At 40.3% G+C, this 13,646-nt stretch overlaps 1 protein-coding gene across 1 annotated transcript; it reads left to right on the top strand.

The window, feature by feature from the left end:
* The first annotated feature begins 242 nt into the window (after positions 1–242).
* dcaf11 (ddb1 and cul4 associated factor 11) lies at positions 243–12,084 on the top strand. Its single transcript, XM_074693746.1, has 15 exons — positions 243–486; positions 803–1,019; positions 1,685–1,812; positions 2,598–2,716; positions 3,665–3,729; positions 3,942–4,042; positions 4,325–4,471; positions 6,036–6,090; positions 6,578–6,646; positions 6,880–6,937; positions 8,534–8,719; positions 8,953–9,106; positions 9,538–9,690; positions 9,866–9,972; positions 11,951–12,084. Exons 2-15 carry the CDS (start codon positions 817–819, stop codon positions 12,068–12,070), a joined length of 1,665 nt encoding a protein of 554 aa, XP_074549847.1. The 5' UTR covers positions 243–486; positions 803–816; the 3' UTR covers positions 12,071–12,084.
* Positions 12,085–13,646: the final 1,562 nt, after the last annotated feature.

The raw sequence follows: 13,646 nt of genomic DNA, 5'->3' as shown, positions 1-13,646 counted from the left end.
TACGATAATGCTACATTCACTCTATGCATTCACTCTCTTGCTCTGTCTTGTTTCAATAAGCGTGTTTCATTTTAAATGCAAATCTGAGGTAATTCTTTCTTATTCTATCATTTTGTTTTCTAGTATCAGTCGCTGTATAATGTGGTTAAAAAAAAAACTTTGGTATTAGGAGTTTGGTAATGTCTTCACAAATTATTTGATAACAAAACATGCCTGGTTGACGTATCTGAAGGATCACGTGACGACGGAAAAGCAGGGGCACGCGCAGTGTTTTTTCACACTTTTGTAAACAACATGGCGATTCACGACTGGCCTTGCTAGCCAGCTGATCTACCACTGGGCTGTCAGGTCTTTAGTTTTTTTTGTTTGAAACGTGAAACGTTTAAGCTGATGCAAGCAACATATCAGATAAATTATTAGGTCCACACACAAACGACATAGAACTGGATCTACAAGCTGTCCTGAAGACCGTTTGACAGTTAAACGGTAAACTGAGTGTGAAGTCGTTAGCATTTGTAGCTAGCTCAACAAAGTCAGTCCCTGAATCTTTATCGTAAGCTTTAGTTGCATACATACCAGTAAATCTACCTCTCAGATAAGTGGGCTACTTAATTTATAGAATAGAAAGTACAACTGTTAATGTAAATAACTTATATTGATGCGTAACTGATGTCAGCTTTTGATACCTAACTTCTGTTTTTACGTTTCCTCTCATGCATCTTTGAACATAAGCTCATGCACATTGCATCCAGTCCCCCCAGGTACAACTTTAACGTTATTTTGCATTCCTCTTCCTCCCAAGGCTCCCCTCAGTCTATGGGCTCTCAGTCCAGTTCTGGGATGTCTGGTGGAAGGGGTTCTTCCAGTGGCAACCCGGCAGAGCAGTCTGAAGCAGCAGATCAGAGCCAGGGCAGCAGCAGCCGAGTCCGCAGGCCGGCCGAGAGGCAGCAAGGAGACAGCCAGACACCATCACAGGAGGACGTTGACCTAGCTGAAGTGCTGGCTTACCTACTAAGAAGGTGAACTGAGTGTTTAAAGCACTGACATTGAAACTAACAAATCAAAAGCTTTACTTTTGACAACTGCTTGTTTCGTAAAACACTATCCATGTAGGTTATATAACTGTGCAAACATCTAAAATAAACACATTCTTAGCGCTTGCTGGAATTGCTGAGATAACAAGTTAATTTCACAAAAACATGCAAGTAAACAGAAAACACACACAGAGAGACCATAAAAATGGTGGAAAGCAGTAGTTGTTGAGCATGCTGTGTAATTTGAAAAATGCACATTTCCCTCTGTTTGGAGCAAAGATAGGATCGGGGATCATCACAGGTAAGTATTTATTAGCAATAAAGCTTCTGTTTCTCTGTTCACAGCTGCTTTTTGCTGTCAGTAACAGCAACTTGGTCATATGTCAGGGACTATAAGCGATAACACTATGGAGAAGTCAGAACTATCACAGAAGTACCAGAATCTGGCACAGTCAGTATGAATAAAAGGACAGGCTTTGTATTTATGTGAACGGTCTAAAGCAAGCCTAGGTTCAAATGCTAAATACTGTACTCTCAGTGTCAAAAAAGCCATTTGCTGGTGTGAAACATGTGAGCCACATCAATGTTTGATTGCATTTTACTATTTAGGCTGATCACTTGTTGACCAGATGTTGTGTTTGTATGTGTAGGGGCCAGGTCAGACTGGTCCATGGCAGTGGAGCCACTGAGCTGCAGCTGGTCCAGTCATACTCTGACTCTGATGAGGACAGTGATGGAGCCTGGGAAGGCCGACTGGGTGACCGCTACAATCCACCAGGTAACGTTTCACTGACCTTGTTCACTGTCCTCATAAGTAAGTAAGTAACTCTTGAGTACACATATATTTATTTATTTTTGAAAAAAAGTTTTTTATGTTCCCCTATAATTTAATAAATGATAGGGTCATCATATTAGGATCTGGAGTGGTTTATGACAAGCTGGAGTGAGGCCTGTACCTCTTACCCTGGCAGGCCTCCAGTGGGCTGGCTAATCAGAGGGAAGGGGATTTTAGAGCGTGGAGCCGTTTTAGCATTTTCAGATGAAACGTGTGAATGGAGCCTTAAAGAGCTAAACAAAGCATTTCAGACAGAGGCTGAAATAAGAGTTTTCTGAAACAGCAGTATGAAACAATTACGGATTAACTGGGGGGCACCAGAGAAACAGTAAAAAGCCTAAAGAAGACAATACCCACTCTTTAAATTTGATTAAACAGTACAAGCAGAATGAGGAAGAATTTCCCAAAAAAGTGGATGCATCAAAATACAGACTAATAACTGGAAACATGTGAAGCATAGGTGTTCTTTCTTTAGAAGACAGTTGTCATAATGATTAAGCTTTATTTAGTTGACACTTTAGCTCCTTTATCCTTCACTCCAGACGTTAATGTTGGTGTAAAGATGGTCAAATATCAGTCAAAATTATGTGTTTGTTCAAACACTTCAAAAATTTTTTGTCTTCCAGTCAGAAAGATCAACTCCACCTCTGGTATTAAACAACTTTGACAGTTTGATGTCTCAGCTTGATAATGACAAAAACTTTGTTCTCTTTGCGTTACTTACATAGTTGACAGCCAACCAGACACGCATGAGGTGGACCGAAGTGAGATTCGAACCCAGATCCTGCTGGCCACAGCCTCCTCTTCCCTGAGAGGCAGACAGAGTTTCACCCATATGTTATCAGAGGTCAGACTGCGTGGATGCTAAATGAAATCCATTAAATTGATTTCAGGGTCAGCAGTGGGTAAACTTGTAACAGTCTTGTTTTAACATGATGTGATGTTGTGGGGTTTTTTTTCTCTGCATCTTATTTGGTTTGAAAGAAAACTGTTAACGCGTAACACTGTACTGTAGAGGTAGTTTTTTTTAAGAAGAGTTTCAGTTGAGGCACTTGAAGGTGATGTACTTGTCAGTGTATCACCCACAGGGGAGGTAGGTAAACTCAGTCCCTTTGTGGAGAAACTGGCTGGGGAACAAGAACAGAAGCTATGCCATCAACTGATGCAATCAACGCCATTTTGTCGTTTAGCTAAATTTGACCCAAACATAAGAAAGGTAAAAGCATATGCTCTATTTCAGTGTGTCATAATGCTTCATTATGTTAGAAACCCCATTTAGCTTTGCAAAAATCTCAAATGTGACTATGTTTTTCCACCTGCAGTGCACCAATCAGTTTCATCACTGCCAGGGTCTGCAGACTTCAACAGAGAAAAAAAAAGTAATTTGAAGCATGAGACAATACCATGCTGTTTACAGTATACAAAAATCCAGAGCTGCATGGTGATGAAGCTGTGTAAACTGGGCCTTTGTATACAAACCTACAGATCTAATGCTGCTATGAATGGGGCTTGGAAGAAACACTAATAGAAAAAAAATTATGTCTAAGATGAAAAAAGATTAAAAAGTGGGCGTTTTTGAAAATGAGCTAAAGGACGTGGTAACAAGGCCAAGCTTCTCTTCTCTTCCTGGTTTCTCAAGCCAACCAGCATCTTCTTTGAGTATTACACTCACTGCTGACAACTCTTCTTTGGATAAAACAGAAATATTCCTGGAATGTTGATGTGATTTTTAAGAGTATTCCTAACTGTAGGCCCATTGATGTTTAATGCTTCTTTTCCTGGTAAAATCTTTCAGAGGGAACAAGGCAGATGCAGAGGCACCAGCTTCTCTCATGGGGAGTGCAGTCGTATCCGCACACAGTAAGTGTCACTTCAGTTCTGAATATTTTGGAAAACTCAATGCCAAAGGTTCACACAGGGAAAGAATAACTATCAATAAATTCTATAATCCCACATTGAATATTTTTGTGACTGGTTGAGCTATAGTTATAGGTCTTGTGAAAATTGGTAAGCGAGTTGTGATATCTCCTGCAGATGTCTCTTGAATAATGCTGACCTTTTTTTCATTGCAGTTTTCTGCCAAACTATGTATCCCACAAGGATACGTACCAGCAGAAAGCCTTCTGTGGAGTGTACAGTGAGGATGGCAACATGTTTCTATCTGCCTGCCAAGGTAAACACGATGAGATCCTTCATGAGAGTCCGGAGGAACTGAATCAGATTTGACAGTGATTATTTAATCTGTTATCATTCGCATTCCCTTTTACATTTCTTGTTTAATCATGCAACTGAATCCAACCAAAAAACTGTACATTTGATTGAATATGCAAAATTTTGTTTGACTTACTCATATCTATATGTTATATCTGACCTGATTTATGATGCACAGTCCTTTGTCGGTGGAATTTTGTTTTCCCAACCTACACTAATTTTTCTTTTCTGTTGCTTGGTGCAGATCAAAACATCCGTTTGTATGACACCACCAGGGGGCGCTTTCATTTACGACGAACAGTGAAGGCTCGTGACGTTGGCTGGAGTGTGCTGGATGTATGCTTTACACCTGACGCACAGCATGTACTCTACTCCAGCTGGTCTGACTACAGTAAGGCTCGGGACTACACAGTATATACTGTACAATCCTTCATAAAGCTCAAAGACCATGATGCTAATTAGGGAAAGAGTAGTTGACAAAGCAATGGCATAAATTGCTCAGAACTGAAGTAAACAAAGTATAATATTCCTCCTGAGAGTAGATGATTTTTCAAATAACTAAAGGGAGTGGGGGGTTAAATCATGAAAAAAACAATCAACAGGCTTAATTATTTTTTAAGTTAATGGAGGGCTTTATTACGTTTTGTACAGCTGAACATTCATCTTTGATGGAAACTAAAAAGTCATGAAACATTTACCTTCCTGCAACAGCCACACCTGCAATGAGGGAGATGACCTAACGAAGTTTCAGCAACATGGCGAAACGTCAGTCACTATCAAAATCTCGCCACATCTCTGTAAACCTCTGTAAGGGAACAAACGCACGTCTGGCCCATCAACAGCGATGAAAAGAAGACTCTTGAATGTGAATGTGTTCATTCTGTTGTGTTCATCAGTGAGGATGTGATTCACGGCAAGAGATCCAGGGTTGCTCTCTGGTTATGTATACAATGTATGTGTGTACATAGGAGCATTTGTAAATTCCATGGCTGCTGATGGTACGGGTCAGGTGCAAGTTAAGTGCCAGCAAGGATAAAATACATTCAGCAGAGGCAGGGATGTAAAAACCAGGGGAGGGGCTGTCATCCTGATCTCTACCGTAGGAAAGTTCAGTGCTCATGATGGTAAACGGTCTGATCTGTTGATCTATTTTAATCAAACAAAAGCTTTATTTACAAAAACTCAATGTGTGCTAATTTTTTGTACTGTTCTCTCTTCTTGAAATTTCTCATTGCAATACTTCTTCTGTTAAAGGTGCAAAGGTGATTTCTCTGTTGTTATTCTGCAGTGGTCTGTTCAAACTTGAGAGTCTATCAATGAAATGAAGAGTGAGGTTTCGTTAGCTCTTCTTGATGAGGTTGCAGTTAGTTAATTAGCACTGGTAGGACATAACCAGGATGCACTAACGTTACACATTATGGACACGTCAGGCTGTGATTAACACGTAAAAGATGGTCTACTCACCTTCTGGACACTTAACTACACTGCAAACCGAGTTTAGAAAGTTTGATTTTTGTCACGTTTAATAGCACCATGTAACTATAAATTGATACATTACCTCACTTTGTATCCTGCAAAAAAGGGGATTTTCTCTCCATGCCTTTGCTTCTGGAACAGATGAGCGCTTTGGTAGGAGTCACAACCTCATGACAGTGGGTGATGGAGCTCATGGGAAATGGAGTCCCCCTTTTATCCCGGAAAAACACTACTTATTCCATTCAAAGGTGTCACTGAAGCCAAACAGATAGTCCTGACAGCGCCTTTGACCACTGGGCCAGTGTCGTTTTTGTTATACAGGGGATTATTGGTGGATTTTGGCCAGGAGACGGGTCTATCAAAAAAAGTTGCAAGAAATCCTCCCAAATAACATTATCATCGTTTTTCCACCAGGTCGGACAACATATTATGCAACGTGCTGTTGTAACCATTCTCTCCCTATTGTGTCTTTCCTGCAGTTCATTTGTGCAGTATAGATGGAGACAGTGAAAACCACACCGCCTTGGACCTCAAGTTAGTGTTTCCCTCATAGTAACTTATAACATTACAGAGCAGGTAATCTATCATTCCCTACCAGCCAGCCCTCCTCGCCCTTCATTACCACCTGGATGAATGATACTGTCAGAACTCGTCACCTCAACATTCATCCTTGTGTGTGTGTGTGTGTGTGTGTGTGTGTGTGTGTGTGTGTGTGTGTGTGTGTGTGTGTGTGTGTGTGTGTGTGTGTGTGTGTGTGTGTGTGTGTGTGTGTGTGTGTGTGTGTGTGTGTGTGTGTGTGTGTGTGTGTGTGTTGCTTGGAGAGACAGATAGTTTAAACAAAGCATTCCCATTAAACTCATTGCTCACGTAACAACAGAATCATTTAAGATGTGACGTGTGCCTTCATCAAGCTTTGCTTTGGAATAATACAGTTTACAGTGTGGCTGTGTAGTTGTAATTTAAAACTGGTGCTATGTCTGTGATGTTAACCAGCTCTGGTGTGTGTGTGTGTGCTTTGTAGCCCAGAAGAGAGGAGGTTCTGTGTGTTCTCACTGGCTGCGTCCACAGATGGCAATGAAATCCTGGGAGGGTGAGTACAATTTGCTATTATGTTTCAAGGCAGCAACTGACAGTGTTGAAAAGCAGTAGTTCAGTTTCTTTTGGACATGTACATCCAAGTAGCATTTCTCCTTCTTACAGCAGTAGATTAAAGGTTGAAATTGAATAGATATGTAATTTTGAAAAAAGTCTTGATTTAAAGTTAACAGGATGTCATTCAAAGCTTACCAGAGGTTTCTCTCACTTTCTTCTTTCTCCTTTCAGGGCAAACGATGGCTGCCTTTATGTTTTTGATCTGGAGCAGAATAAACGAACGCTGAAGGTTGGTGTTTGGACTTGATGTTCTGATTGCTGATCACTTCCTATTTCTTCCTCCTCTAAGTCAAGTCAACTTTTTATGATTTTGTATGATCCCCAGTTCAAGGTTATCAGGCATTAGCTGACCTGAAGGAGTGTTAGTACATTCAGAGTTTCCAGCCCCCACCACCCCCCTCTGCGTAGAAATCAGTGACCGGCCTCTGCCATCTGCCTCATCAATGTCTCCTGTCCTCTCTCATTCTGTCCCTTTCATTACTTCTGAATCATATGTTCCTGTCTGACCTCTGACCTTTGTGCTGGAGCCAGTGTATTGTCCAGAATGATACTAATGGTGGTTGTTATTCATAATTATCTTTTGATAAGACCAGAACCAGTGATCAGTTGATTCTTCTTGCAAATGTTGCCTGTGGCAAAAAGCCTGATGCTCTCTCGTTTCTCTTTGCTGTAGAGCTTCATTGTTGAAATTGCTTTAACACACCAGAGAGCCAAGGCAGCAATAAAGGGATTTCTTATTACAATAGACATTGAATATCATCCCACATGCATTGTTCTCCTTCTTACAATTCACACCAGAGCAGAATATTTGTGAAAAATGTCCCAAACAATAGATGTATACAATTTTGTTTTAAAGAGGCAGTGTATGAAAGTTAGACTGGACACTCAAGTTGTTTCAAAATTAAAATTTATAACCTGTTTTCACCAGACCCATTAGTAGTAATAGTCAAATTATGAATGTCTAAAGGCTGCATTTTGGGTCTGTTTTCTTCAGTCTGAGCATTATTTGTTGTTATGGTAGAGGAGGTTGTCCCAGTATTTGTACTTTTGTGCAGCTAGAAGTGAATACAGAACACCTCTGTCAGAGGTAAACACAGCTTCTCAGTCCACATGTGAATTATCAGGGTCTATTCTTGCCCTGCTGTCTGTAGTTTAAAACTGATCTGAGCTTGTGCCTCAAACATTCTGTTAAATGTGCTTTTTATAAAGTACTTTCATCTCTTATCACCATTTTTTCTTACGACAACTAGCTGGGACGATATGCTATTCTCGCGATTCAATTCTATTACGATTTTTGGGGTGCTGATTGGATTTAAATTGCGATTCTTTGATATTTACGATTTTTGCGATTTTTTGTTTTTTTTAACACCAGACCATGTGAAAAAGTTCAATGATGATGATAATGTCTACACACTGTATCAGGAGCTATAATTTTCCTATCAAATGCACATCATGTGAGTCAGAGGGAAACATTTCACATCCTGCTGGAAGTGGTGGTAATGTTTTTTCAATCCAGTTTATAAACAAAGACTGAAATGGAGAATCAGAATTTGAAAAAAAAAACATTTTTGACAAAGAATCCTGGTTTTGATATTGTCAAACAAAAAAATCCCAATATATCAAATTTCATTTTTTTTCTCCCACCCCTAACCACAACTCTTACGTACACCTGGTCATGGATAAGTTATACATATAAAGAGAGTTTAGGACGAGAATGAATACTGCACACACACTCTCTCTGCTCTCTCTTGTAATCTTCCTCTGGCTCACACGCCCTCCACCACAGGCACACTGACTGTCTTTCTTTTGTTTCTCTTCTCGTCAGATTGATGCCCATGAGGACGATGTGAATGCGGTGGCGTTTGCTGACAGCTCATCCCAGCTGCTCTTCTCTGGCAGCGACGACGCACTGTGCAAGGTGTGGGACAGACGGACGCTGCGGGAGGACAGACCACAGCCTGTCGGACAGCTGGCCGGCCATCGAGACGGCATCACCTTCATCCACAGCAAGGTGGGGGGTTGAGGAGAGGAATGCTGCTTGTATTTAATCAATCTGCCACTGGAAAGTTCCTTCAGTCCTCCTGGGCAGTTGTTGTGACTGATGATAGATGGTAGATGATTAATTAAAGGTCAATATTAGCCCAGTGTTTATGTTTTATTAGTCCATTAGCTGCCTCTTGCAATTAGCTCTATTCCCTCCTTTATACAATGTGTTTTTTTCTACCTGTCTTGTGTCTACACCAGGGTGACGCCCGCTATCTGATCAGCAACTCGAAGGACCAGTCCATCAAGCTCTGGGACGTCAGGAAGTTCTCACCCAAAGAAGGACTGGCAGCTTCCCGCCTGGCTGTCACCCAACAAAACTGGGATTACCGCTGGCAGCAGGTCCCTCAGAGAGGTGAGGAAGAAGAGGTGAAGTTAAAGGAGGAGGCACTGAATGAGAAAGAGGACAGGAGAGGACGCATGGGGGAAAGATTAAGAGATGAAGACGAAATGACACTATAAAAGTGCCAATGACAGAAAGTTGAATCACAGTGTGTATATGTTGGAGGGTCAGGAGACATAGAGGTTTTAAAAGCAGAGGAAAGGAGCAGGGTGATGACCATTAAAATTCAAAGAGAAGGAAAAAGAAGAAGAGGAATGAAAACATCTGGGATGCTAAGAGAGGGAAAGGGAACAACCCAAGATTTTTCATTTTTCAAAACTCACCAGTTTCCTGAACTTAAAAGTAAACGTGTCAAAACTACTCATCTTTGATATCTCATCTCTGACATTAAGAGCTTTTTTAAGATTTTGTGAGATGAAACTTTTGCCTGTTGTTTCTTTCAGCCCTGAAGAGACACAAGCTGACTGGTGACACCTCTGTGATGACGTACCGTGGCCACGGCGTTCTGCACACCCTCATCCGCTGCCGTTTCTCCCCTGAGTTCAGCACTGGACAGAGGTTCATTTACTCTGGCTGCTCCACCGGCAAAATCATCAGTGAGTCCCTTCTTATGTCATTTGCATCATAAAGTCATATTATTTTGTGTCCGCCTTGGTGTGCTTACACTTAAAATAAATGCTTTTCTGATATGTATTAACATGATTAAAGGGATGTTATTCAAAACATGCCCACAAGAACTAAAACATTTGAATTCTTTGTGCATCGCTCTAGTTTATGACGTGCTGACAGGCGGCATCGTATCCAGACTGTCAGGCCATGATGCGTGCGTGCGGGACGTTAGTTGGCACCCATACCAGGACAACATCATCAGCAGCTCTGTAAGTTCTGTTTGTCTAATCTGTTTAACCAGGGGCAGCATGTAGAGGCTTGTAATCATTAATCTTACCTTCACTTTAGAAATGAGCGCTGGAATAGGTTTTAATGAGTTGAATTGAACCAGATTGTATTTTGTCCTGTGGTGGAATACTTCAACATGGATGAGCTTTAGATCATTTAAGGAGTTTCTGCTTCAACAGAAATCACCTGGTGATTGTCAAAAATGAATGGATTTCGGTTGGGACTGTGTTTTAACCAGTTTCTCTTTTATCCCAAGATAAAACAGGACTGTTCACTCATAGCTGGAAAGAAACAAAACCTTAAATTTCCTTTCGTTATTTTACGGAGGTATGACGTTTGCCAAAACTGAAGTTTGCAGAAAACACCTTTTTGATGTTTTCATATTTATGAGTTAAGTTAATTCACCTTATTTATGAAGTGAAATGACAGATAGTTAGGGATGCTCCGATACTGATCGGTGGTATCTGTTAGCGCTGGTATCGGTGTATCTGTGCCCCTTTGCCGATCCAGGCAAACAGCTCTCTGCCTTTTCCTTTTTTTTTTTTTTTTCTACCAGCGCTCTTTGCTCCTTTATTTGAAAAGCTGCCCCTGAAGCATTTGCTTTGCTTTTAGCTGCATTACCAATCAACAGGGTATAATAGTTAACATTTGAAAAGAACTTGTACATAATGATGAATTGTTTTAACAGTAAGCATTTAAATATTTCATAGTTTAATTAAATATTAACTTCAGTAATTCCATCTACTCATTTGTAGCCTTTTACCCAAAATATTACCAGTCTTATCCCACTGTAGGGCATGGAGGTTATTATTTAAGTCTTGTGTCGGATCAGTATCGGTATCGGCCGATACCAAAGCCCAAGTATCGGTATTGGTATCAGAACCAGAAAAGTTGGAGCCGTGCATCCCTACAGACAGTAAAATGATTTTTCATTTTGGAAAAAAAAAAAAAAGAAGAGCCACTAACCTCTGTGACGATGATGACTTACAGCCATCTCATTTCAGCATTTTCCTACATATGAAGCCAAAGATGTTGAAACTAGAGATAGACCGATCATCAACCTAGCTGATTATCAGGGCTGATATTTGGAGGCATTTTGAGGCATATCGGCATCTGCCTTTTTTTCAGTCCGATGGCTGATAAGAAACTAATTTAAAACTGCATTGTTGCAGCTCTGATGAAGCCGCTCCACTGTCTGCAGTCACTACTCAGTCCCCAGTACTGTCCCACCGACAGCCCATCTGATTGGTTACAAGCAGAGCCATGGCTTGGGAAACAGCCAATCAGCAGTGCACTTGCTACAGTTATTGCAGTTACACTGAAATTTTGGAAAACTTTATTTACAGCAGAAATCTATCGCTATTTATTATTTTAATTTTTCATTTAACTTTATAAAACATGCTGCTAAGCCTGGGAGCTGTTTAATAAACTAATGCTTAAAGGTATTTGAATGACGTTAAGTGTTGGAGGTTGTATTGTTAAAAATTTTGACTCCAATATTCACACTTTGACTGCAAATTAATACCAGCTTCAAATATCTGTGTCAGCCTCCTTGACAGCAAATAATCAGTATCGGCTCGGGAAAAACCATATCGGTCTATCTCTAGTTGAAACTCTTGAATTATTTCTCCTAGTTTATGCCAGTTTGGAAAGTTATATAAATTTCTTTAGCCTTGCAAACAAAAAAATATGAATAATGGATCTTCCTTAAGTTTTCCAGAAGCCCTGAATTTATTCAGTATTGCAAAATTTTAAGACTTAACACAGTGAGTGTGTGGGTGTGAACATGCTTTCCACTAAAATGTGTTAAATACTGCAGTTTTTATAAATTTTGCGTTGGCTGTTTTAAATAAATAGGAGTCCTAACAAGTTTTAAACAAACCAGTTTAAACTCTGGCTCAGCTACTGTGAGGTGAGGTATAGTAGCAGGAGCTGACTTTTGTCTGTGTTTCTCCACAGTGGGACGGAGCAGTGCGAATGTGGGAGCACAGACAAACCCACCCTCTGGAGGAGGAGCGAGAGGGAGAGAGACCGACAGCAGGAGGAAAGAACTTTGAGACAAGAGAAGAAAAGAAATAAGTGAAAGAATGAAATTTCAGAGGAAGTGACATGTCTTCAGAAAGGGTCAAGGCCAGCCCTTACAGAGGAAAATAATAAGCTAAGAACTGGGAGAGACTTTAATTACTTTAAATTCAATGCTGGAAATGAATAATTACAATAAAAGAGTGGTTGCTAGGTGTTCATTTGAGAGGCATTATAACCTTACACTGTTCAGGACAGACAGAGGCACTGCGGCCTACTTCTGTTTTTGTTTTTGCCTCACTGTGTCACGCAGAGTCTTCAGGCCATCGCTGTTTTCTTTGACCTGAAATATGTCACAACAGTGTGCCCAAGCTCCTATTGCTTGCACTGCACTTACTTAAAAAAAAAACTTTGAAAATTAAGAGGTAAGCTGGGTTTATGGAATCAAAGTTGGATATTGCACGGAGAAAGTGAGGATGATTCTGTATAAATGTATAGTATTTTAATGGTATGTGTGTTCGGGGAGTGTATTTAGATAGTTTTCAGTTTGCTGACTTGGACTTGTTTTGACTTAGTTGTTAGAATAACACAAGATAAGTCCTATTTGAAGGTCTGTCAAGTTAGATTCCACATTTCAATACCCCCAGATTGTAAAAGAAAAAAACCCAGCACATTTTTAAAAGCTGTTTTCAAAAAACAGACTTGAAGATGGCTGACGTGTAGCTTTCGATGTGGCTCAGCACATGGTCAGCTGTTCAAGGAAGACCTCCCTTCCCTGATGACCAGCATGCCAAGTTTTGGAAGTTTCCACCAAAATCAAGTTCACAAGAATTCCCAAATGTAAACGTGTTTAACTCACAATGATTGTATCAAAGATACTCTTTAAACCACCTCAAGTCTCAAGGCAACCACAACGCATCGAGGGCCTGAGGTCTAAAGTCTGGTCCTGGATCAGCACTCAACTTTGTAAACACAAACCCTGAGCTGACTTTAAATGATGAGAGAAGTTGTGTCAGCTGATGTAAACGTGATCTCTACAGAAGATTTGAATGTTTGTGTAAAAATGTTAATGACACGATAAAGGGACTGGGAATGTGTGCGTGAATTAAAACTAACACACCTATCTGTATATGCAATTTTCAGGGGTTTATATCAAATCAGACCATTGTTTTACAGTTCCAATAAAACCTCCCTTTAAATGTATCACTAATTGCCAAAGTTTTTGTACTTACTGTTTGTTGTTGATATTCCGCGGGTGTTTGAATGCAAAATGGGAAATTTCTCAATCAATATGAGTATTTTTGTATAGTTTCCTCAAAGTTTCATCCCATGGAACAAATATTGCAGAAAAAAGAGGGTGTAGTGTTCAATTTCCCGAAGCTGTCACTATAAGGACTTTCTTGAAAGAAATGTACACAAGGTTAACACAGGTAGAGGAAAACAATGTAAAATGTAGCTCAAACAACACAGAATACCCTTTAACTTTATGTTAACCTCAGTGTCAAACAGACACCAGCAGCATCCCTGGTAGCAGCTCTGAAGTCAGTAGAAGCAGTGGAACGGGACGTCCTAGTTGGTGAAAACAGCTCCAGCTTGTTTTGTTGAGCTGAAGTCCTACAGAAAGGCTAAATTG

This window comes from Halichoeres trimaculatus, unplaced genomic scaffold, assembly GCF_033239565.1.
Source record: "Halichoeres trimaculatus isolate MK-OKI-2021-1 unplaced genomic scaffold, fHalTri1.1 fHalTri1_scaffold_18, whole genome shotgun sequence".
Classification (NCBI taxonomy): Eukaryota; Metazoa; Chordata; class Actinopteri; order Labriformes; family Labridae; genus Halichoeres; species Halichoeres trimaculatus.
This window is presented reverse-complemented; position numbering and strand designations above follow the sequence as displayed.